Source organism: Styela clava, chromosome 5 (genome assembly GCF_964204865.1).
Source record: "Styela clava chromosome 5, kaStyClav1.hap1.2, whole genome shotgun sequence".
In the NCBI taxonomy this organism is placed as follows: Eukaryota; Metazoa; Chordata; class Ascidiacea; order Stolidobranchia; family Styelidae; genus Styela; species Styela clava.
Genome location: NC_135254.1, coordinates 7,223,239 through 7,248,015, shown reverse-complemented (window position 1 = coordinate 7,248,015; position 24,777 = coordinate 7,223,239). Strand labels below are relative to the sequence as shown.

At 35.6% G+C, this 24,777-nt stretch overlaps 1 protein-coding gene and 1 non-coding gene across 7 annotated transcripts in view; both read right to left on the bottom strand.

Moving 5' to 3' along the window:
• The window catches only part of LOC120344577 (far upstream element-binding protein 1-like), a 36,225-nt gene that overhangs the window by 6,806 nt on the left and 4,642 nt on the right, over positions 1 to 24,777 (bottom strand). For 3 of the 6 annotated variants that reach the window (XM_039413863.2, XM_039413865.2, XM_039413868.2), the window contains exons 3-19: positions 24,258 to 24,296; positions 23,074 to 23,122; positions 16,940 to 16,989; positions 15,642 to 15,774; positions 13,565 to 13,632; positions 12,750 to 12,856; positions 11,797 to 11,901; positions 10,630 to 10,734; positions 10,118 to 10,262; positions 9,274 to 9,408; positions 7,776 to 7,940; positions 7,272 to 7,379; positions 4,651 to 4,835; positions 3,423 to 3,615; positions 1,985 to 2,104; positions 1,281 to 1,370; positions 993 to 1,072 (exon numbers count right to left, since the gene is read on the bottom strand). In XM_039413863.2, coding sequence (XP_039269797.2) covers positions 993 to 1,072; positions 1,281 to 1,370; positions 1,985 to 2,104; positions 3,423 to 3,615; positions 4,651 to 4,835; positions 7,272 to 7,379; positions 7,776 to 7,940; positions 9,274 to 9,408; positions 10,118 to 10,262; positions 10,630 to 10,734; positions 11,797 to 11,901; positions 12,750 to 12,856; positions 13,565 to 13,632; positions 15,642 to 15,774; positions 16,940 to 16,989; positions 23,074 to 23,122; positions 24,258 to 24,296 — 1,877 coding nt within the window. Of the gene's footprint in view, positions 1 to 992; positions 1,073 to 1,280; positions 1,371 to 1,984; positions 2,105 to 3,422; positions 3,616 to 4,650; positions 4,836 to 7,271; positions 7,380 to 7,775; positions 7,941 to 9,273; positions 9,409 to 10,117; positions 10,263 to 10,629; positions 10,735 to 11,796; positions 11,902 to 12,749; positions 12,857 to 13,564; positions 13,633 to 15,641; positions 15,775 to 16,939; positions 16,990 to 23,073; positions 23,123 to 24,257; positions 24,297 to 24,733; positions 24,771 to 24,777 lie in introns of those variants that run through there. The other 3 variants (XM_078112589.1, XM_039413866.2, XM_039413867.2) reach the window with 3 other exon arrangements.
• Positions 11,191 to 11,264, bottom strand: LOC120345245 (small nucleolar RNA SNORD83). Its single transcript, XR_005569881.1, has one exon. It is a non-coding gene; the product is annotated as a small nucleolar RNA SNORD83 (small nucleolar RNA).

The following is a 24,777-nucleotide window of genomic DNA, read 5'->3' as shown; positions in this document are numbered from 1 at the left end:
GTAACAAATTTTAGGGATCGCAAAGAGTACACCAATTTCACACATGTACTATATATATTGTACATTTTTAGTTGTTTGATTCGAAACACAATTTTTAGTTGTTTGATTCGAAACACAATTAATGAAACTAGTGCAAAACATAAATTTCCCAATTTCAAGAGGATACATAGAATTGGAGAAGCGGTGCGCTTGCATAACAATACAGACTTAAATAGGGGTCGCGAGCTTAGCAGTTAGGGAAGCCCTGGGTGGAGTTCCCTAAGTCAAAGAGATCACTAAAAGTTGAGAGAGTCTATTAAAAAAGTGGTTTTGCCTGCTCTTGATCGGCTCCCCAATGTAGTCTGTGATCAAATAGAAGATATTAAGTCTGAAGATCACTAATTGGATAGAAGTTATCGTGCAAAATTCGAAGATTACAATAAGATTCTTTCAAAATGTAGTAGACGCAACCTTAAGTTATGTTGAACACAAATTAATATAGAAGGACCGTTTTAGATTTCTGTAGTTGCCATGAATTTGTATATTTAAGTGACGGAAGTCATTATACGCCGTAGAAGTTGGCTCTTTTAACGAAAGTGTGTAATCGCAACTGTTTCAGAAGGGAATAGGAATTTTCTATTTTGAACCCCCCCCCCCCCACTTTTGAAAATTCTGGCTACGACCCTGGCTGGGGGCCATACAATGAGTAATTCCCATGTAAAACTAAACAAGAGAGCCATGCTCAAATATATGGACACGTAGCGCCACCCATGGCAATAATTTTGATGACGTCATAGCGAAAAAAAAGTAATACCATTCTGGAGAAAAATTTTATCTTTAACCACTGAAAATTTCAAAGCAATTGGTCCAGTATTCGAAGAGAAAGGCGATTTTTTAATGATAATGAAGAAAGAAAATAACAATAACAACAAAATTTTGCAACGATCGTTATGGCCACTAAACATGTCCAATAACAAAAATTGATCCTTCGATTTTGATCTGTTAACACATACCGTGGTTGCTGCCGGTGCTGCAGCTGGCGCAGCTACGACTGCTGGATTTCCTGCTGCTGCGGCTGCTGCCTGAGCCTCGGCTGTAAAAATGAAGGAGACTGGTGAAGCAAATGTCCTATTTGAACAATTAAAAGCAGATAAAGAAAGTAAGAATAGATTGGATCAAGAGAAATTTATATTTTTAAGTGGCTGACATGTTTCATTCAGAACTAAAATTCAGACAATTCACGATCAATAAGGTGAAAACACCAGGTGAAATAACCTTAATAAATCTTAATTAGCTCTCACCTTGTTTCTTATAGTATTCCTCCCATGCTTTCGTATAATCAGGTTGAGCTGCTTGTCCTTGAATGGCTGCTGCAGCGGCCGGTGCTGCTGCTGTCGAAAAGACATTTCGATAAACTCAAGAATGATGAATGATAAATTTACTGATAAGTTGATAAATATTTTGTGAACCATATATAAAGTTAAGACCGTACTGAAGAAAGGGTTTGATAACAGATAAATGTACTGGTCAGCCAATAACGTTTGTGAGATATCGTATATAGTAAGGCCATATTGAAGCTTGATAACACAAGAGTTTGATAACAGATAAATGTACTGATAATTTTTTGATAAACCATATATAAAGTTGAGAACATATTGAAGCAGGGATTAGATAATACTAAACGGTGATAATTGTACTGATAAGCTAATAATACCAATCAATGTGTTCCTCCCATGATTTCCCCCATCAAGCATAAATCCTAACCAGACAGTTTACGTATAACAGACAGCTTAAAAAGGTGCGTTCACATGTTTAAAAATACAAAACAATTTCTGGGTCGGGTCGGAGACCACAAATCGCTGAAAAAGGGCCGGAGGCCACAAATCCCTAAAAAAGGGTCGAAGACCACAAATCTCTGAAAAAGGCTCGAGGCCACAAATTACTGAAAATGACCGGGGGCCACAAATCACTAAAGTTAGAGAAACAATTTTTAAATGTAACTCACCTGCAGCTGGTTGATAAGCTACAGCAGTAGGAGTAGCAGCAGTTGGTTGTTGTCCTTGTGCCTGATGAAGATAGTTGTAATAGTTCGTCCAGGCTGCTGCGTTAGCATCTGGTGGTTTGGCTGGAAATGTAAAAGTTTTGTTAGTCGACTGAATTATTTTTAAACAGTTTTGTTATGTCATCATTGATTTGGAACTTTATTGTGGAATTTACATAGAGCTACCAACACCTGGCTCTGGATATGTGGTGATGTGAGAATATGATGTAACAGATTTTCACAGGAAAATCCTCATACCAATACATGCAAAAAACTTTGGAAAAGTTTCCATAGAGATAACAAAACATAATTACTCTAAATATGTAATGTGGGAATATAAATTGACAGATTTTTAGATTCACTCCTAAAACGTTTTTTGGATATGTGAACGTGAAACTTTATTTATGGCAAGGAATCCGGTCAGAACAAGGCTCTTGATATGTAGACACCGACATGGCTTACGCTTCTTGGAAAACTGAGTTGTCCGATTTGGGATGACCTACAATATTTATTACATTCCTGGGCAAGCTGGCATAAACAAAAACTAAAGCACACAGTGCTAATCAAAAAATCTATTACAATTCACAATTCAGCTCAGAAAAAAATTTGTCAAATCATCATGGTGTCTGAACCACAGGGTTTTATCATCATTGCTGAATTGATTTTCCGGGGGAGAGGAAATCCTATAAGACGACTCAATCATATGGCGAACCGCGGCATCTCGTCCGGTTACCATTCCATGTCGGGTGTGGGATTAGTTATTTGTTTTTGGAAGCATGGACTTGATGGTTGAGGAAGTCGTAAATTAGTTAGAAGTTTTGTACTGAATATACCAGATTGCCTGTGTTATAAGTAACAGGGACAGCCAATGCTGATTAATTTTCAATATTTCCAATGTACTCTTGTTATGATATTTTTAGAGGAACATCCTAAATGTACTATGATAAATTCCTGTCAATTTGTCGTGGGTGCCTACGGGGGACAGTCAGGATTCTTTAACTGGGATTTTACGATGAAATTAAAACAGTACACCTTATGTTCTATTCACGATGCCCTTAGGCATTGTGAGAACTAAAAGCTGAAAATTCATGACTGGTAGCTCACCACCCTTTGCCAGACGTCGTTTGGTGAATATTTTGCACGTTCTATTACAAGCATCTATGAATCCTCGAATATTACAACCCCCGTATTATTTTGATATATGGCAAATACTTTTCTAAATTTTACAGATACAATTGCAGCGAGTTTGATCAAGGTGAGGTTTTCATTTTCAGGCAAAAATATTAACTGTATAACCATGCACGTAAGACATAGTGATCAAAAAATCTGATGGCAACACTCCTTTTAGCCGTGTAGGAATTTAAATCTTACAAAATGACATATTACAGTAAAATTTACTAACTTGGATCTTGAGGTGCAGCACCATTTTGCTGAGGTCCAGGTTGTCCAGGCCATTGTCCGAACTGATTCGGGGCCCCACCTGCCCATGGTTGCTGTCCGGGGAACTGCTGGGGTGGTTGGTTCTGCTGTTGTGGGGGTCCTTGGTGAGGTGGCCCTCCAAACTGTGGGCCTGGTGGTGGCCCTCCGAAGTTACCCTGGAAGAGAGAAAACATCGATATCAAGAAAAAAGCATTTATGCAGAATTCACTGATACGAGACAAGTAAAATAATATCGTTTATCATCTACGGCAAGAGTCGTTAAATTACTGTCGGCAAAAAATTATGACTTTACTTTTTATGGATATAAATATATGTTGAAAATAACGATGAAAAAAAATCATGACCCGATTGTTACATTGCGTTTATTAATATTATACAATCGATATATTATTCATAGATTTGGGCCTCCAGCCAAGTAACAAGTCTATATTATCTGTTTATCTGTAATTGGTTCACTCGGAAACTGTTACCCTCTCCTGGTCTATGATATGGATATTAACCATGTCTGTGGTGATGGCTTGAAACTCTTCGCTTAACATTTACCATTTTTATATAAACATGCGCAACCTTGCTATGAATAAATTCTATATTATCTGTGAAAACCCTGCGCGCGGAGATATTTTTTAGAAATTGAAGCTTTTTTATTAGTCATCAATATTAATTTTTTTACATAAAACATTTCCCATTTAAAACCCTTTTTTTCAAAAACAAATCGAACTTGTCATTTTATTTCTATTTTCTAACGTAACTATTGATTGACTACACATCAACAGTTATCAAAAATTTCTCAGAATACATTGGTTGCAGTCACATCACAAATATCAGAAGCAAGACTGGCAAACAACCTATATCATCATTGAAGTGCATAAGTAATTTGAATTAAGTTAGAATATGACCTCCTTCGGCCGAAGGCTTTTAGTCCCGCCCCCCTTTTTGTCATCAAGATGGTAAGATCCCCCCGCAAATGATGTGGACATTCGCAAACTATTACGATTATGGATTATGGAATTGTTTCTGTTTTTCTAATAAAGTACTTTTTTGCATTATTTGTACATTTTATTACAGTACCATACTTTACAATACATACGATATGAATAGAGTAATGTATATATAATGTTCCAAATTCGGGTTACATAGTCTCTCAAGAACGGAACAACGTCGTTGTACTGTTAAATATTCACTTCTCTCACCTGCATAGGGGGTCCTCCAAATCCACCAGGTGGGCCTCCTGGTCCCCCATGTCCCGGGGGTCCATGTGGGCCACCCGGGCCTCCAGGGGGTCCCATGTGTTGCATTGGTCCTCCAGGGCCGCCTGGGCCACCCTCAACTTTTTCTGTGATCAGCTGTTGGGCATGATTGATCTGTTCCGGTGTTCCTAAAATGTTATTAAGTTACTCGAATCAGAAAAATTTATTTTCAACAAAAAATGCCAGCTTTATTATTAGGGTCTTTAATTCTACAAATTCAGAATTCACAAATATTCATCTGATTTAATGAAATAGGCGACGTTATTTCTCAACATTTCAATGAACTGCTTAGTGTAAAAAATCCATTCTCCACAGCCAATTTTGCAACCAGAATGTATATACATTAAAATAGAACACATTCTTAAAATGAATCATTCTGTGTGAAGCAAAAGTCTCTCGTGTTTTATGTATTATTACTTAGTCTCTCATAACTGGAAGTCCTCGAATCGCTTGCAAATTAATATAAATCTGAACGTTCTGGATACCTCTAATTGTTACTTTATTACCACAGTTAAGCATGCGTATATTCGCAACAATTCAATTGCACCGCTATCTTAATCATACATATCAGTACAGGTATCGGCCCCTAGCGGGCGCTCCCCCTTTCACGACCCGCAAATATCCTTCTGCTTCTAATTTTTCCCCCGGCCAATCAACTTTTAGTACCATTGAGATAAAATAATTTGAATTAGAGCTCGACCGATATATCGGCCAACCGATATATCGGGCCGATATTGCGTGTTTGCCGATATATCATATCGGCCCAATCGGCCGATATATCTGGCCGATATATATCAGCGTTAGTCGCTTTTCCACGTTCTGAAAAATGAGTATTTTTCCCCGGGAAATATCTGCGGCCGAGCGTTTTCCTTTTTTTTATGCTTTTCTCATTTTGCCTTTCAATGAACAGAGAGTTCTCTTCTATATTTCTCTCTTCGTGCGGCGCAAAATCCTCGCCTTCGAATATCTTGCGTCCCCACTAGGCTTGCACGTAATCGACAAAAATCAATTCCGTAATTACAAAAAAATTGATTACGTAATGACCCCGTAATTGCGATATTTTTTCACACGTTTAAACCTATCATAAAAACCATTCGAATCCACTTCTTTTCCGAACGGGACATCGAAGTTTGGTTTTCATATTACCGACAGTACTACACGCCGGCGACAGATGTTAAAGACAAATACCAAGGAGTGAATTCAAATTAAATTTATTCTGATTTTTATCTTGTTTAATTGTGTTGGCTTTGATTTTCCTTTATCACGTTCGCAAATTAACAGTCCCAATTTTATGCGATCAATTTTATCATTACCGATAATAGTATACGAATATTTATGAAACGATAGTTGCCTTTTTTTAAAATCGTCGTATTGAATAAAAATTTCGGGTTTCTAAGTTATTAATCAACGACAAGCGTATTTTCTTGTTTGATTATACCTGCGCTTGCCTCGCGACGAAGACTTGTTATTGCTCCGTTTTTTTACATTATCCGACTTTGCTACCTAGTTAGCATTTTATAATAATTATTGATGCTGAATTATTGACGATATTCCGATTACCAAGCTCCCTTTTATATCAAATCATTTCTTGCGATAAATTTAAATCAAATAATAATTATTTAGCCGGCGATAAATTCTTAACCGTAAATTGTTGTAAATTAATGCTAATGAATTCTATTTTGTTTTTTAATGCGCTGTGATTTGTATTAATAAAAGTGATTGAGTCGGGAAAAGAAAGTAGCCTAGCCTCCTCTCCTTTTGAGCGCTTATAGCGGCGGTAAAATTCGTTTCATGTCTGTTTCACGGAGAGAAAAAAAAATACGCCTTCCGGAATTACAATCAACTATCACACATTCTTATTTATCATGATCAGCGCCGAATAAAAAAGATACCAAATCGTGAAGACAAAAAAGTTAGTCGGTGCCAATTGCGTTACGGTGATAACGCTTATAATAATATCGTTTTGACCGTGAAACCAAACGCTCAAACGGGGTGGCATCGCGTCATGCCGGCTCAAAATGGCTGCGAATACCGGAACTTCTTCTACTTGTTAAACTTTGATTTTTTACAATCAACGGAATTGACTGCTTGGAAGGAGCACGTTTCAAACGCGAAAGCGCTCGACCAATAATTACGACTTTACGTAAATTGTGACTTCCCTTCCGTAACTCCAAACAATTCCGTAAATCCGTAAATTACGTGCAAGCCTACTCCCACCTACTACTGTATGGATCAAAATGGACTTCTATAAGCTTTTTACTGACTGCCTTTTTTCTCCTGTGCATTAATGTGTGTTCTTAATATTTGCTGCGAAACTTTTATTAATGATGCAAGCACTGTGTAGGACTGCTTTACTTTTCAACATAAACTTTTGATTGACTGAAACTGAATGTTTCTTTCTATTTGTATTTACTGCGGGTTCGAGTTGTAGATATCGGTATGTCAATATCGGTTATCGGTCACTAGTTGGCCGATATATCGTTATCGGTATCGGTGCAAAAAAGTGATATCGGTCGAGCTCTAATTTGAATGTTTCAAAAATTTAACTCCACCAACCAACTTACCTTTTATGATAAAGGTCTTGAAATTTGGATCGCTTCCTGGCGGAGGATTTCTTTGGATTTCAACATGAGCTTGCGACTGGGAGTTGATCATTCTAATGTTGTCACCACCTGATATATAAGTTTCAATTGTTAATGGGATTTTAAAAGCAAGATTTTAACAACCATAAGCTATAAAGATAGTTCTTTGCACTTAGGTGGTCGTTAGAAACTGCTCTGAGATTGATTTCTCAGCTGAGTGTATGACCTCTTCAAGAGAAAACGCTTCAATTCTCAATTCAAGTTAGAAATTTCAGAAGCCCTCTTTGAAAACTACTAGCTTTTCATACCTAAATGTAATGAAAGCCGGGGTTCATCATATTATGATTAATTGAGCAGTCTCATCCCCATTCCTTTCCCTCTGGATAAGTATAAAATTCTTATGTACTTCTAGAGTCAGACCCCCAACGAGTTTTGAGCAAGTATAAGTTTGCTTCCCTAGAAAAATTGAGTACAAAAAAATCTAACCTTTTCCGATGACAAGACCAGTTTTATTGGCAGGGACATTGAATTCGACAGTGTTGATCCCCGGCCCCCCTCTGCCACCAGGACCCATTCCACCCGGTCCTTCCCATTGTCCAAATCCAGCTCCGCCTCCTCGACCCCCTGGGCCACCCGGTGGTCCCCTACGACCTATAAAAAAAATTCAAAATAAGTACGACTGCAAAGAAAGCTTAATTATTAATAGAGCAAGTTGAGGTAAGTGAGAATGCAGTACACCAATACCATTTTAGCTAGCATACCAATAGGCTGACAAAACTGCCAGGCTGTGCGGTGCGGCCCACTTTATGACGAGTTTATAGGCAGAAATAAAATGGGCTTAAATATGCGTGGTTTTGGTGATACTGTTTTGGCCATCTACATTTAAGTGTAGGTTTTTCTTATTATGTATGTATCAAGTTTTGCGTCCCAGTGGACATGGCTGGTTATTTATTGCAAGACTGCGCTGCGCATTCTGTTTGACAAATTCAAAGCTATTGTTCGATCATTGGCAACGAGACTCTTTGAAGTAAACCATAGGACCAATTTTTTTTTTTAAATATATAAATTAGCGATAATTAAGCTTTAATAAGTTGTATTTGTACACTAATATGACCAATCCTCAGATCTTTCCCTAAAACCGTAATCACACAAATACAAACAAAAAGTAGAAAATGGGTTAGGAATGGGTATTTCAAAATCAGCTGTCTTTGCTAAATTTGCCATCAGTAAATGGGTAGTGGATCGGTGTCCCCATTACCGGAAGTTACAGAATCACAAATAACATCACTTGGCAAATTATATCCGCTGTAAGAACAGTTACTCAAATAAATTTTATTAAAAAAACAGGGACGGGAAAGAATCGAATCTGTCCAATAAAAGTAGTTCCTAAACAAAAGTGGGTGCGGTGCGTGTATAAAGAATTGTTCAATATAGTCTATACTTTGAAACTCATATAAATTTTTTTTCATTTTAATATTTCAGATGAAATTTGTTTCGTAAAAAAAAAATTAATCAAAACCTTGTTTGTTTGTTTGTTAACATGACGTGAATATTATTCTATGCGCCGAGCATGACCAAATTTAGAATTAATTCAATACCAGGAGCGCAGCCAGGAGCTTTCAAAGAGGGAAGTTCTAAAATTTTTAACTGCCCAATTAGACTGTAACTGCTAGCGACCCGAAGGCCTAAAAACGTGAGTCTTGAGTCAAAAAAACGTTTCAAGCTACTAAAAGTTGCTATGTGTTGTACAAAAAATGCTTTTTCTTTACAATTCAAATGAGTTATGAGAGTCTAAAAAGCAGTTCAAGCTACAAAAAATTGCAATGTATGATGCAGAGAAACCTTTTTTTCACATTTAAAAAAGAGGGCCAACCTGGATACCCCTACTGTGTCTCTTATCGGCCCACCTTTGATTTCACCCTCTTGTGCTAGCACTAATGTTAACAGTCGAGACAAAATAAACCGTCCAAGTAATCTATCTTACCTTGTCCACCGCCACCCATTCCATTGTCGTGTTCATGTACACTCTGAATAAGTTCGTTGATTTTATGAATTGCTTCTTGTACGCCCTCGTGTGTTCCGCTGATAGTGCACATCCTGTGTCCTACAGATGGATCGTCTAAAAATAAGCATAGTGTCAAAGGTTGATTGGCTAACAGGCATAAGGCTCAATTGGGAATTATTGTGTCCATGCATAAATTCTGAGAATTCAGAATTAGATTGCCATTTCTTGCTGTTGAATTTGGAAATCATACATTACTCATGAATTAATCCAGTGGTTCTCAAGGCCACGCTCGCTTTTTAAAATTTGTCATGTCTCGTGCTCCACTTCAAAAATAATCGGCTAACATATGCTACAAATAACAGATAGTAAAGCGAAATTATGTTTTATTCAAAAAACACGTTGAGAATATGCGGATGGAATTTAAGCAATGAACTAAATAAATTTTAAAATAATTTAAAATTTATGTAAAAAATGAAATGAATAAATTTTAAATTTATCTTAAATTTATGTCTCCAACATAAGGCGACAAGATCAAATCTAACAGTTTTTTCATAATTATCCTTATTTTGAATATTTACATTTCTTCATTTTGAATATTTACGTTCCATCAACGTATTTCCAACGTGTTTTTGAACAAAACATACTTTCGCCTTACCATGTATTATTTGTAGCTTACTATTGACTTGTTACTTTTAAAGTGGGGTGAGAAACTTGACAAATTCTAAAAAGGGGCGCAGCATAAAAGTTTGAGAACCACTGCGCTACACCAAGGAAAATTGACCACCATGGCTTATATAAGACCCAAATACCATCGGGTACCCACCATCTTCTTGCTTGAACTGCACCCTGGTTTGAGTCTCGGACTGGATTCTGGTTATCATGTCTCCACCTTTTCCTATCACAACACCGACTGCTGGTTTTGGTACCGGGATCGAGATTCTGTGAGGTGCTCCCATGCCTCCGAACTGCTGAAAAGAAAAATTATTATATTTAGGCATACAGTGAGAAATTCTCAATAGCCTTAATGGGGAAAATGACATTCGCAAATTTTGATATAACAAATTATTCTCAATCAAAGATTTTAAGAATAAGATGGCAAACTGTTATTTTTATTATATGAAATTGTTACAAGATATCTAGGAAGCTCTTAGCAACTCAGTTGCCAATTGCAATTGTGTGGGAACTAGTTTTAATAATAAGTTTCAAAATTCACAAGGCATCCTTATACCTATGAAACAGAATATGTGACAGTCAGACCTAAGAAAATGTAACAGATTGCAGCTTTTTAAAGCCTATTTCATTGCGAACAGAAGTAACAAAAAAAATCAATCTTACATCATTATTTCTTCCTCCGCCGCCGCCGCCACCTCCTTGGGCTCTTTGTTGAGCTTTCTGTGCATCGTGTTGTGCCATCATTTGTTCGACAGCTTGTTTCGCATTCTAGATAAAAAAGTTTGATATTTATGTTTATTACGACCGAAATGCATGCACCAAATATGCACAGATAAACTAAGATAATAATAATATGGGATGCAGTTGCTACTCAGGTATGTCTAAACCTTATCAAGTATTCGAATTACAGTAGAGGTGACACTGCTCAATAAACCAGCATTTTTTTTTATCTTTCTTACATATGGTGTGAGAAATGTATAATTTTCGGCCTGTGATAAAATAAACAACCAACGAAAGCCCCAAATACCAAAACGCATTTTTGTAAAAATATTGCTCCGAATAACGAAAAATGCTTTTAAATATAGAAGGCAAAAAACTGAAATTTAAAAAACGCGCTGCTGGTCGTTTGAGCAGGTGGGAAGCTCGGTTCGAAAGCGGCAAATCTGAGCCACATCATTATTTGTAAATTGAACAAATGGGAGTTTTTAAAGTTCCTTTATCATTTGCCATCAGTAAATGGGTAGTGGATCAGTGTCCGCATTGCCACAGCTCCAGCATCACAAAATACATCATGTGGCAAACTTGAAACAAGAAGTCTAACAACTCAACAACTCATTTTATGGTTTCATTGGATAATTATAATTTTAATTAAATATTTGACATCTTGATCAAGCAAATATATCTTTATTTATTTCGCGTTACTTAATTCCATTTATACAAAATAACAAGGATTTGTGCAAATTCAGATTTTTTCCTATGATGCCCATTTCCATTCTGAACATGAATTTTTACAGTCAACCACTGTTATCTAATGACATGGGCGTAACGAAAAAATTTTCAGGGGGGTACTCCATATTTCTAATTGCCCAGAAGCTCCATAACATTAAGTAGGAAATCCAAGAGTATTTCCGAGTCTAAAAAAACGTTTCAAGCTATGAAAATTGTTGTGTACGATGCAGAAAATTGTTTTTCGCTACATTTTAAAAGTCACTGCCTAATGGAATGGAATATTTGGAAGGACCTTTTAGGTTCAACATTGCCCACCAAATTTATTGCACCGTGGGTAATGCGGGTGATGGCGTTGCATAATATTCATTTCATTTCACATACCTGTACTTTCAATGGATCTCCAGATATTCTCAAAGGTTTGTCCATCCCCGTGTTCTGTGTGGTGTCTTGAATCAACATCATTTTTACACCGATGTTTTGTTGAAGCTATGAAGTAAAAATAAGAATTAACTTTTTATTATTTGCAACAAATAGATATAGCGCAGCGGAATAGCTTTGCGAAGGGGGTTGATATAAGTACAAGATTATCATGTCAAATTGTAATTTTTTTTGTTTCTCGTACAAACTCAACACCTAGGAACACATTTTCAGTGATATGCTGCACTTAATCGTAAAATATTTCTTTTAATAAGCCAGTTTGGGAAATTAGTTTTTTTTATAAACTTTTAAAAGGTTTATTATAACCTCAATTTGTCAACATTTTGAATCAATCCATATTTGAGTTAAATATGAAGTACGAAAATTCAATTATATTTAAAATAGAGTCATTTCAGCACGGAAAAACTGGTAATCTTTGATGAATACGATCAAAACTGTCAATAGCAATCTAGCCAATATCTCAAAGACTCGAAATGACCAATTCCCTTGAAAGATTAACTTTAAATTGTTCCCTTGAAAGATTAACTTTAAATTGAAATATGGAGATCTATCTTTATTTCAATTGTGTCATGTCAGCACAGCTCAAACAGCTAATAGCATGGACACCAATATCCAATTAACACGATCGAAATGGCCAATGGTCTTAAAATAATTTTTTTAATTTTATTTCAAATGCGTCTTTTCAGCACAGCTCAAATTGCCAACACCAAGGATATCCAATTAACACCGATTGAAATGGCAAACTTATAATTTTATTCCAATTACATCATTTCAGAACAACACGGCGTAAGCTGGTAACAGTGTCGACGACACCACTATCCAATTAATACCGTTTGATAAAGCCAACAGCGATCAACTTTTCAAGCATACCACAAAGAAACACCAACTCAACATACCGATTTGATAGTCTCTCCACCTTTTCCAATAATCAATCCACATTTATCTGGAGGAATCATAAGTTGAACGACTGTCTGGGCTCCTCCTCCACTCATTTCTTCAATTCCTGCGAAAAAAGTAGCCAATGAGATGATTATAAAAATATCCATGATATTCATATTGGCAAAAAAGTTTTTTATCAACTGAAACCTGCCATATAGGATAAGTCTACATTTATATAGTGCTTAGGACACGGGTCTGCAACAGTTAGAAAGAGTCATTTGGCATCTATTCCATCAAACCTACTCTTGAAGTAATTGGCTATTAAAACTCATGAAAAACCACTTATGATACAATAATCAAGCTCTTAATTATCACTAAGAAGATGCCAAATGGAATATGAATGATGCAATAATTTAGTTTCCTAAAAATGTTAGTATCATTGGTTGCTACAGGTACTTTTACTTAGGAACAAGCCATAAATATATCAGACTTTATCTCAAAATATTTTATTTCTCCAGTTTTCGACCCACTACCATAGAAAAACATCAACACAGAGAAAATTCTCATGGAAAGACACAAATCCTTCACAACTATACATAATTGGTGATTCTACCGAGGTTACATGAGCAGAAATTATTTTTTTTATGAGAGCCATGAAAAGTCACTCACAGGCTCGTTTTTCGTTCTGTAACATTTTGCCTGAGCAAAGCCGACTTTGTTTATTAAGCTGTTTACAACAATAATTAATAATACTTTAAAAATGGAAACAGGATAGGAAGTTTTACTTTTCCTCTCTTCAATTAGTAAAAACAAATATATATTTCATTATTACCTGCAACATTGTTTGGTCCTCCCATACTTGCTTTGTTTACGACATCTTGAAGGTGCTGGCGACATTGCCTGAATAGAAAGATGCAAATTAAGTTAAGGAGAAAATACCTATCTGGTTTGGATCACTCAGTGTGAGGAGAATCACTCATAACGATCTTCTATTTTGTATTCATAATCAATAGTATTTTGATATGATAGGCATTCCAGAAGTATGTGTACCAATATGGAGGTAACTAATTTGATTCGCCTACCTAAATAGAGTTGTGTAAAGGGACTGAAGCCTATGGGCAGGGGGTATATTCACTTGGCTAACACAGACAGTACCAGAACCCGTCATAGAACTAAACTAAGGAAAATCGGAATGAAATTATGGCCTAACCTTTCCCTGGTACACATACTACGGGAGTACCAAAATTTAAATCCCTTATATTGATATTATAACTACAACCTGGGAATATTGAATATGCTTTTGATATATTTGGAAAAAACGATCCAAATCACAATATTTTCAATGCAGACTGAATATTGTCAACTCAGCACCAATGATATCATTTTGCATATAAATATTGAAATTTGAAAAAATAAAATAAAAATAAATTCACATACTGTGTGGCCTGGCCTTATTTGATCGCATTTCCTGTTTTATGGAAGTTCATATGAAATCAGGCAGACACTCGTCTACACAGAGATATTAAATTTCCATTTATATACACAGGGACACACATGACCTAAGCTAAAAATGACATATTCAGTCTAGGATTCGTTTACATTCGCGATGCAGATATCGATATTTAAACAGCTAGACGTCATTATAATTATTCAGTAACTTGATTTACATTTTTGGCACTTATGTGAACCAAGATGGCGGACACCTAAACATAGTAGATGACCAGGTTAGGGTTAGGCCATATTTTTATTCCAATTTTCCTTATTTTAGTTCTATTACGAGTTTGGGGACTAGCCAAGTGACTCCCGTAGTATTTGTACCTGAAATTATGGCCTAACCCTAACCTGGTTCGTCATCTTGGTTCACATACTACAGGAGTACCCATTTTTTAATCAAATTGCCTAACAAATAAAAAAAATCAATATAAACGCTATTAATCTTATTTATACAATTTCTCAGAATAAATTGGTTGCAGTCACATCACAAATATCAGAAGCAAGACTGGCAAACAACCTATATCATCATTGAAAAAATATCATAGAAAGCTCTGTAATGAGTTGCCTACTCCTATCTTTTAGGTACTAACAATAAAATCATCATAATTAATAATGATAGTAATTAAATAATGGATAATTAAAAAAAAATCGTAGTCAACAATGACAAAGAACCTGTGCACTATAACATAATACCCGGGAGTCGCATTTGAAATAGTTAGATTTTCAAATTCAACGTACCGTCGTCTGCCTGATCAAACTGAGTTGCAAAAAATGCTATTCAATTATAGGACTCAATTTGAAACTTTAATTAATTAATCACTTACTGCAGGGGTCGGCAACCTTTTGTCGCTCGCGGGCCAAAATTAAAGGTTGCAAGGTATTGGTGGTCCGCACATATTTTTAGAAAGTTGAATGAATCACATATTACAACACAGATCAGAAGTTAAATTTTAAGCAGCGCGCGAAGACTGATCATTTGAATATTTTATGCGCCATCAATCCATTTGCACTTAGCATCAGCTTCCCTGCGTTTTGTTGCCATTTGTCTAAAATTATAGGCTCAATAAACGAGTAATTGTGAATTATATACTTGTTACGTTATAATATAATTTAGTCTACACTTTTGCGTAAACAATATTATCGACAAAACAGCTATAATTTGTTACTATAATTCAGTGAAGTGGCGCGGGCCGGATTATATTGCTACTATATTGCCGGATCCGGCCCGCGGGCCGTAGGTTGCAGACCCCTGACCTACTGTATTTGTTCAGGAGTGCCGGTGAGTGTGCAAGGTCTAACCTGGTACACATACTACGGGAGTAACGATCAAACTAAGTTACAAAAAACATATTAAGCTATTCTAACTTTGATGCTTCGTTTCAAACATACAAAAGAATTATTTTTTTATCACTTACTGTATTTGTTCAGGAGTGCCGGTAAGAGTGCAAGGTCTGTCCTCCATCCCTGGCTGGCAATCTTGTGCGATCTGTATTCTACATCCAGTTTCTAACTGAAGTCTTGTGATATTGTCGCCACCTTTACCTATAACTGAAGTTGAATATAAAATTAAAATTTGCACAAAAGTTTATAAAATAAACTGTCTTGTGTGTATGGAGGAGACTATTCTTGAATTTACTAATTTATTTATCAAATTCAATCTATGCACAAAATTTAATGACCAAAACATTTCATGAGCATACTTTGAGCAAGTATAAAAATTTATATACTCAAAATTGGCCGAGCGTTGTAGACTTAACTACTTAACAAAAGTCTTTGTACAAGGAGCAACAACAGGTTGGGAACCACTGCTGTAGAATTTAAATAGCTCTTAGCGCTCGGTGGTTGCCCGTAAACGTTCTTCAGTGTCTCGAGTGAGTGCACATGGCCCTGATTCGAGCAAATTATAATTTAAAAATCTAAATACTTGAAAACAAAGAGATTTCATGTTCCACCCATTTCCATTCGTATCTCCACGGTAAAGAAGACACAAATCCACAATAAAAGTGAAGAATTTATTCTTCCTCATAAACTTACCAAACTGATGTAAAAGCATCAGTTCAGCCTTGGACAGAGGTTTAAGCAATATCCTAGCAAACCTTATGCTAAGATTGAGCAATATTTTATGGACACCATGTATAAAAATATCTGTCGAACTATCACAGGAGAATTTTAAATTTCGAATTCAAAGTTTTAACTAAATGAAATTAATATTATAAATTGAAATTTATAACAATTTATGTGCAATTTTTAGAAGCTCGAAGCTGTCGCCACTAAAATTTCTGGCTCCCAACTAGGACTGGGCATTTCAAATCGAATAGTAAATTATTCGAATCGGTTCCGAGCGAAATTTCGAATGGCCGCCATCTTGTTTTTTTCCTTTCTGCCAATGGTTGAGTTATATTTTTTCAACAAAATTCTGACATATGACTCTTTTCCGTAGTGCGTTATTGATGAAACATGCTTTTTATTGTGTGTGTGAACGCTCAGTAATCTTTCCGAGTGATGTATTATACGTTTCCAGTAATTTATGTGTTTGGGGAACCCAATACAATAAGTTATATATCTCCCAAGTATTCGAGGTTCAATTCGAAAAAAATATTCGATTCGTTTCTGAAATCATCAGGTATTCGAAAATGCCCAGCCTTGGTCACAGGCACAAATAAATGTGCTCCCAGGATAAATAAAAAGTATCTCAAATGTTTAAAGAACTTACTTAATCCAACCAGTTTGTCTGGCAAATTGAAGTTTTCTGTCATTGTTGGCCTGAAAAGATGAATTGGGAAAATAAAGTAGAATTGACCTTACTTTACTTTAAGAGTTGACCTCTTGTATTCATTTGTTAACCCTACATGTTTACAAACTTTAATTAAAAGGCACAAAGTACACATTAATGAGCACAAAATTGAGTTCAATTAAAAAGCAGCATTTTTTGTGTAAGTGCGCTGAAAATGTTTGAGAACCACTGTAAAAAGCATTGAGGGGCAACAAAAAAGTAGTATATTACTGGACAGCAAACTGCGGCCAACAGGCATCATTTTGTAAATTTGTCCTCTATTTATATCCCATAATCAAATATATCAGTCATTGGGATCAATTTATGCAATAAAAGTTAGAAAACAGTGATTGGCAAACTGCCACCCGTTTGTCAATCAAAGATATCACTCAAGAAAAAGGCTGAGTATTGGGTTATCAGTTTTATCCTACATTTCACAGATTGTTCCACCCATTTCCATTCGTATCTCCACGGTAAAGAAGACACAAATCCACAATAGAAGTGAAGAATTTATTCTTCCTCATAAACTTACCAAACTGATGTGAAAGCATCAGTTCAGCCTTGGACAGAAGTTTTGTCTATTCGATATTAGTAAATAAAGTTCTCACATAAAAAGCAACCAAAAAAACGGCCCTTAAACGGTGAATTTATTAGAATTCGCACATAAGCTAACCCTACAACAAACTGTAACACGCCACGCGCCTATCACAACAAATTTTTTAGTGTGATCAGCAGTGTTAACTCTAAGCAAATTATGAGTGCGAAAGTGCTTCGCAGCCCAAAAAAAGTGCGAAAGTGCTTTTGCCGATTTTAACAAGTTAGGTGCCCTAGCCTTTCATATAACCCATTTAAAACGGCATAGATACTCGAAAAAGCGCTCCTCCGGTTAATATTATGAATTAAAGAGAAGCCTTTCCGTTAACGAGTTCACTTTAAGCGAATTCATGTTTAATTAAAACAAGCGAATTCATCGGCAACGAAATGACATCTGCTAACACCTGCCGCGGACAAAACTTTCATGCAATGTATCACGGTGTCAGTTGCTTACTCGCGTAAACAGCAAAGACTTTCACATTTGTTACTCCTTCCAACTAACAGACACGAGGCAGGCTGGAAACCATATTAGTTACAGGGTGGATCGTTTGTACAAATCCCGTGCAAAATAATCTCCCCCCCCCAAATATAAATAGCAATCGACTAATTAGGGTTAGGTGCGCTGGAAATTCAACTTTTCGATTCATCCCTAAACCTAATCTGATAATTATTAATTTGTGATTTTGAACCACTTTGAAAGTCGCCACCCGCTGATTTAAAAGATAGGTTAACCTACGTTCCCTCCGAAATATTACGCAGGATACTCCCCTGTTTTAGGAGATAGGTTGACCTACTTTCTTTTCAACATTTTTTCTCCGAAATATTACACAAGATCACTTTGAAAATCCTCCCGTTTCGTGAGCTAGCGTGACCTAATTTCTCATTTACATTTATATTATACTATTTCAGAGCTTACCCAAAGACAAGTAATTTTTAAATGTCCACATGCCTTGGTTTGCGTGCGAGTTAGTTTAAATCGGGCAGAAAACATCATATATTGGCAAAATGTTTAGTAATGTCATGTACTTTCAGCATTCATAAATAGCACTCTTTGTAATGCTGCTGACCTAGTATCAAATATTCGCATCACAATGCCACTTGCGAGGTTTCCATATATTTCAATTACACTAATAGGAACGATGACACCAAAGAGTTTTCTTTTGCGAATGTACACGAAATATAACGAGGGTGATTCTTGAGAAAAACATGAATATAAAAAATAAACGAATGATATGATAATGGATCCCAAATAATTTTGAGAGTGTCTCGAAATACCAATCCATTTGATAAATAATTTTTATTCGACCACATGAACGCTGATATCCTGAAAATTAATGTTGAAAGAGAATTACGCATTCTCAGATATCGGACATCCAGTCGCGATATTCAATCGTTCATATGCACAAATCTCACATTAATAGTAATCGCTACCCAAGTTTGTAAAGTTTAGAAACCAACAAACAGAAAATAACTTAACCTAAAACACAATTAAAATTCAGTCGGCAATAAATTCGTCGCCAAGACGATGCCATACAAAACAAAAAAGATTTGATCGCGAGAGATACGTGAGATGACTACCGTTGTTTTTTGAGCAGAATATAAAAAAATTTATAATTAATAAACGGGAGTTACGACGCCCTTTACACATCGTGTGTATTAAACTTCCCTGGTAAGTACTTTGGTAAGTACTATTATTATTGTACCTATACACCTGTTGGAGTATTTCGGACAATTTCGAATTTAAAATAAATGAAATCCCGACATATAATAAAGACGCAAAAGTAAAATGAACATTTATTGAAAAAGTTATTACTTAAGAAAGACAACATGATCGTACAATTCCGCCAAAACCTAAATGTTCGCAAGTGAGATGATAAATAAATACTTCCCTGTATTCGACCAATTAACTTTAGCGTATCGTTGTTCTGCCAACAAACAGCCGAGTGCAAAATATTTCCGTCCTGTGATATGCTCACAAATATTCTCGATATTAATATCATACCCTCGCGTATGTACTTTCTATTAGCTATTTAGTGATCCCTTCCATCCTTGGCCAAGTCATGTTTTGAATATGTGAACATTTTATTCGACCATACATGGCCGGCGGGATGTTAAAATTGTAAACAAGAGTGAGGTAAAATCAATCGCGAATTTTGTTATAACGGCTCGTTTACGAATTGTTGAGCCTGTTATCGTCGAAAATGATTACATTTGTTGTATTTTGAGGCATTTAAGCAGTAATAATTAGGGCATGACATCATCAAAATCGTCGAGTGAGATCTTGAAATTGCAAATTCCGTAAATAAAATTGTGAATTATTCGGTAACGAATTCTTGTGAATTATTCGGTCACGAATTCAGCTTTCATGACCGTCGGGGTATTGTTTTGTTGAAAATTATTATTAATGTGAGAGCGCCAAAAACATACAGTCCATACCGATGCGACTGCAATTTATATGGTCGCAATTGGTGTGGCGCGTTTATTAATAGTGTAAAATAAATTAAACGAATATCAATTATAACCAAGTCTGTCAGCGTGTTTACTTTCTGTGGGCAGGAATCGTAAAATACCATCTTGAGACAAATTCACTTCTATTATAAAATCTTAATTTTCAGTTATTATCGTTATACAAATAACGTGTGGCAACTTTTTAATTTATCGTCGACCAAAAAACCACCCCACACTCGTCCAAACGTGTGTCGAGATTGAACGACAGGAACAGATTCATCACGATTAATTAATTGGGAATGCAAAATAAATGTAACAAAACGCATTTTTTTGTGATATAACTTTGTATTTTCGGAAACGGGTTGCCGTGAAAGGTAAAATTTTGATCTAAAGTAATCGCAAAAATGTTTTATTTTAAATGTAACAAAACACATTTTGCGATATAACCTTGTATTTTCGAAAACGGTTGTCCTGAAAAGTAAAATATGATCTAAATTAATCGCAAAAATGTTTTATTTTGAAAGTAACAAAACACATTTTCGGGATATAACCTTGTATTTTCGGAAACGGGTGTGGTGAAACGTAAAATATGATCTAAATTAATCGCAATTAAATGTTTTATTTTAAATGTAACGAAACACATTTTTCGAGATACAACTGTATTTTCGGATACCGGGTGTCATGGAGAGTAAAATGTGATCTGAATTAACCGTAAATAATGTTTCATTCTAAATGTATCATAACGCATTTTTTTTGCGATAAAAATTTGTATTTTCGAAAACGGGGCGTCACGAAAATTATTAATCTAATGTTTTATCTATCGTCTAACTAACGTCTGGAACACATCATTTTCGGGGAGAACTCCGCCCGCGAAACGTCATTTAATTTAAAATAGAGAATGTTTCACGCATTTCAAATCGGAAAATCACCAGTAAGTGGACAGGGATTCAACCGTCAGGATTCAGTATTCTATATCCCCGTGTCAGAACTTTCTGAAGAATGGAACAAAGAACCCGTCAAACCGCCGCGGAAGAAGGGGAGTATTTTTTGCACTAATAATTAGGGCGTGACAATATCAAAATCGTCAAGAAACTGGTGAATTTGCAAATTCCATAAATAAAATTGTGAATTGCTCGGTAACATTTTAGCTATAATTATCGCCCGGGTATTGTTTTGTTGAAAACACGTTGAAACTTGAGGGAATTAGTTACGATTAGCGCCTGACCTCTAGGCACTCGAAAAAAAAAGCACTCGAGTCCAATCTTTTTAGCATTAAGTCGCATACGTAAAATATCCTGTAAAAGAAGTGCTGTTCATTAACGTCATCTTGTCTTATGACCACGCAGAAATGCCTTTATAGCCGAATTATTCAATCACTATTTCAAATCAACATTCAGGATTGGCACAATTTCAGATTTGCGAAGTTTATCATCATAGAAATACATGAGAAAGTTAATTATCGTCTTAATAAATATCTGCATCACGGTATGGACAATAATATTACCATTCGCATAAAATTGGGACGGTAAATTTACAAATCCTGATAGGTAATATTAAAGCCAACGCAAATGGTAATTTGAGTCCTCAATGTCTTCAACAGCTGTTGCCGATGTGAACGAACGGGTAAACCCGAAATATAAAACTTCGATGTCCGCCGACCCACAAGAATTCATATTTGTAAAAAAGAGAGGGCGGGAATATAGATTACCCAAAACCTGGATATCGCCGCCAAAACGATCGGTGACAAGAACAATTAGCGATTACGACGGAATTAACCAGTAAAAAGGCTTTGTTGCCGATTTTTTAATGTTTCCACCACATTTATTCGGTACTCCTTAAAAATATTCCATTCAAAAAAATATTGAATTTTGCCCACCCGTCCTCGCATATCAATGAGAAATAGTTGTGTAAATATCGCAAAATTCCGGAAAATGCCACGTCCTTTCAACATTGTGATTACAATAAAATACAATAAAATAAAATGGTATTTTGTGAATTTGTTGATTTTGCAAATCTGTGACATGCTGCTAAAAGTTTCGTCTGATTTGAAAATCGTGCAGTTTGGTCACAATTCATCCAAAGTGACTATAACACGTTACTAACACTTTTATAGTCATTTTGAATTCATCGATAGTCACATGACCACTCTCGTTCAAAGAAACGCCCCGGGAGCGTTTTTGCGGGAGAAGCGGAATCGGTGTGCTTGTATAATAATCATATTATAAACAAGAATTTTGCCGTTAATGCAAAAGCTTTATCTCCTATGTCTGCATCTCATAGGTTAGAATTCCCGTAAATATCGTTATGATATGCACATGCAGAATTGAGTTACAAAAGTACTAGTATGTTACTTATTTGTCAACTTTGAATTTTTATTCCATTCAAAATCGGAAAAAAGTGCTATTTCTCTTCAAAATCGGAAAAAAGTGCTATTTCGCAGTCCCTAAAAAAAGTTGCGAAAGTTCTTCGCAATTTTCGCAAAAAAGTGCGCTAATAGTGAACACTGGTGATCAGAGTTATGCGCGTTTAGGTTGGCTCCCTAGTTAAGCATTTTTTTTGAGGGAATTTGAACTCTGCTTATATGTGAGGATATATGGTAAGTAGAATACTTATTAGCACATCAAAAAATAGTGATTTCCTAATGTCTAAATTTTTCAGAGATAGAAATTTATTTAGCTTAACCATTAAAGAAAGGTGCTAAGATTGTCAGAAAACATAGAGCAAAGTTCCGAAAGTTGATTGACAAGGGGCCAAAATCAGAAAGACATTAGAGGGCCATTGTCGGTAAGTATGATTGAATTGTTACGGAGATCTGAGTACATAAACTGTTATAATGACTTGACAATCGTCGTTATCTGGATTCTAGAACGCAAAAAAGTAGAAACCTAAAGTGCTTAACTATTTCACTCAAGTTGGGCGGGGCGTATCAAATCCTTATGTGGTCCGCAATTGACCTGTGTCGCACTTTTGGAGTTCATGGCATTGCTATTCCAACTAAACTAGAATTACAAATTAAACAAAAACCTTCTTACCTTCCTTGTTGATTGAGTTGCTGATGCATCGCTCCTAGCTGGGCATTAACTGTAAGAAAAAGATGAATTATATTTCTGCAGACCAAATCAAATTTAGTTCTATGGAGAACAAAAAGTAGTGCATTGAATAATATTGTGATGTTATAATTAGGAACAGCTCAACCAAAGGTCAGGGGCCAGAGTAAGAAAAAGATGGATTATATATCTGCAGAAGAACAAATTAAAATTCCGTCCCAGAGAGAACAAAAATGAGTGCATCAGATAGTATTGCGAAGTTATAATTATGAAAAATTCAACAAAGCTATTAGTGATTCTTACATTATACAGGTCAGAAAAATATTTAATACCAAGATTTTTATATGCGACATTTTTCATGCCATTTGCTCTTATTAACAGGTCCTCATATAAGCAGTCACTGATATCGCACAATATGTTGGGGGGGAACTGTTATTCGAAGGATTGATAACTTTCTGCTTTGGACTATACAACTTATTACACACTGAGTAAAAGGGGCAGCATGAGATTCAGACTAGAGATGTGTAATCTGCGATGTTCACACTTTTATGTGCAAAACACGCCTAACTGTTATAAGTTAAAAGCAGGTTTGTTTGAAATCAAATATTGAGAGTTATTTTACCTGCAGGAAGTCAAATTAGGAGAAATATTTGAACAAATTGAGAGCACAAATATTTATTTTTTATGTTATACTGTTGCATTCTTTTCCATTCGTGCCTCCATGGTAGTGGAAACGAAACACAAATCAACAATAAGGTTGGCTTCAATTTCCTCATTTACTTACTAAACTGATGAATAAGAGCACCAGAATAGCCTTGGACAGAGGTTTTGGAACGAATTTTAAAAAGAAGGCCAGACTAAGAGAGTTTTAATTGTCGTTTGCACGAAAAAAGTTTATATTCAATTTAAAACCAAGAGTTTGTCATTCTGTTATTTTATCTTGAAAATTTTTTTCAGTTTGAACGTTTTTGAATAAATTCAACGAATAATTATGCTATGTAGACGATTTTTATTTGGCATGCTTCATTGTAAATATCGAAAAACTGTATTGTTTGGACAGCTCTCGTAGCTGTCATTATCTCTAGTGACAAGAATGAAAAGAACGTGCAAGATAACAAGCATACTAAATTGAGACACACTTTAGGAAAATGAAAAATTCAACAACTTACTATCATTCTGCATAACTAATTTCTTGGCACCTGGTTCATCTGAAAACAAAAAAAAAGATTTTCATATTCTCGTAATCCCCATTAATATTGATGAATATATATTTTCATTAAAAAGAATAGAACTTATTTTATCTACTGTGTCCAACGCAAACCCCTAATCTCTACTCTCTCAACTAGGAACGACTACAATCTAAGTGACATGATTACACTCAGGTGGAGAGGCCATATCAGATGTCAAACTGAAGATTTTCAAAAATATCAAGAATTATGTTAGCATATAAGACATAAATGCGAGACCAAACAGTAGGAAATAAAAATACTTTGAACCATGACCTCAAAACAACAAAGCTTTATCATATCTAATTGAAGAAGCCAAATTGTCTAGGACCTCAATTAATTTATTTTATTTAATGGAATACTTCAAAAATTATTTAACAGAATATTTCTCAATTTAAATGTCAAAAAAGAAAACTTACATTACGATACTTATAACTTCACTTGTAGGCTTAATAAAATATGC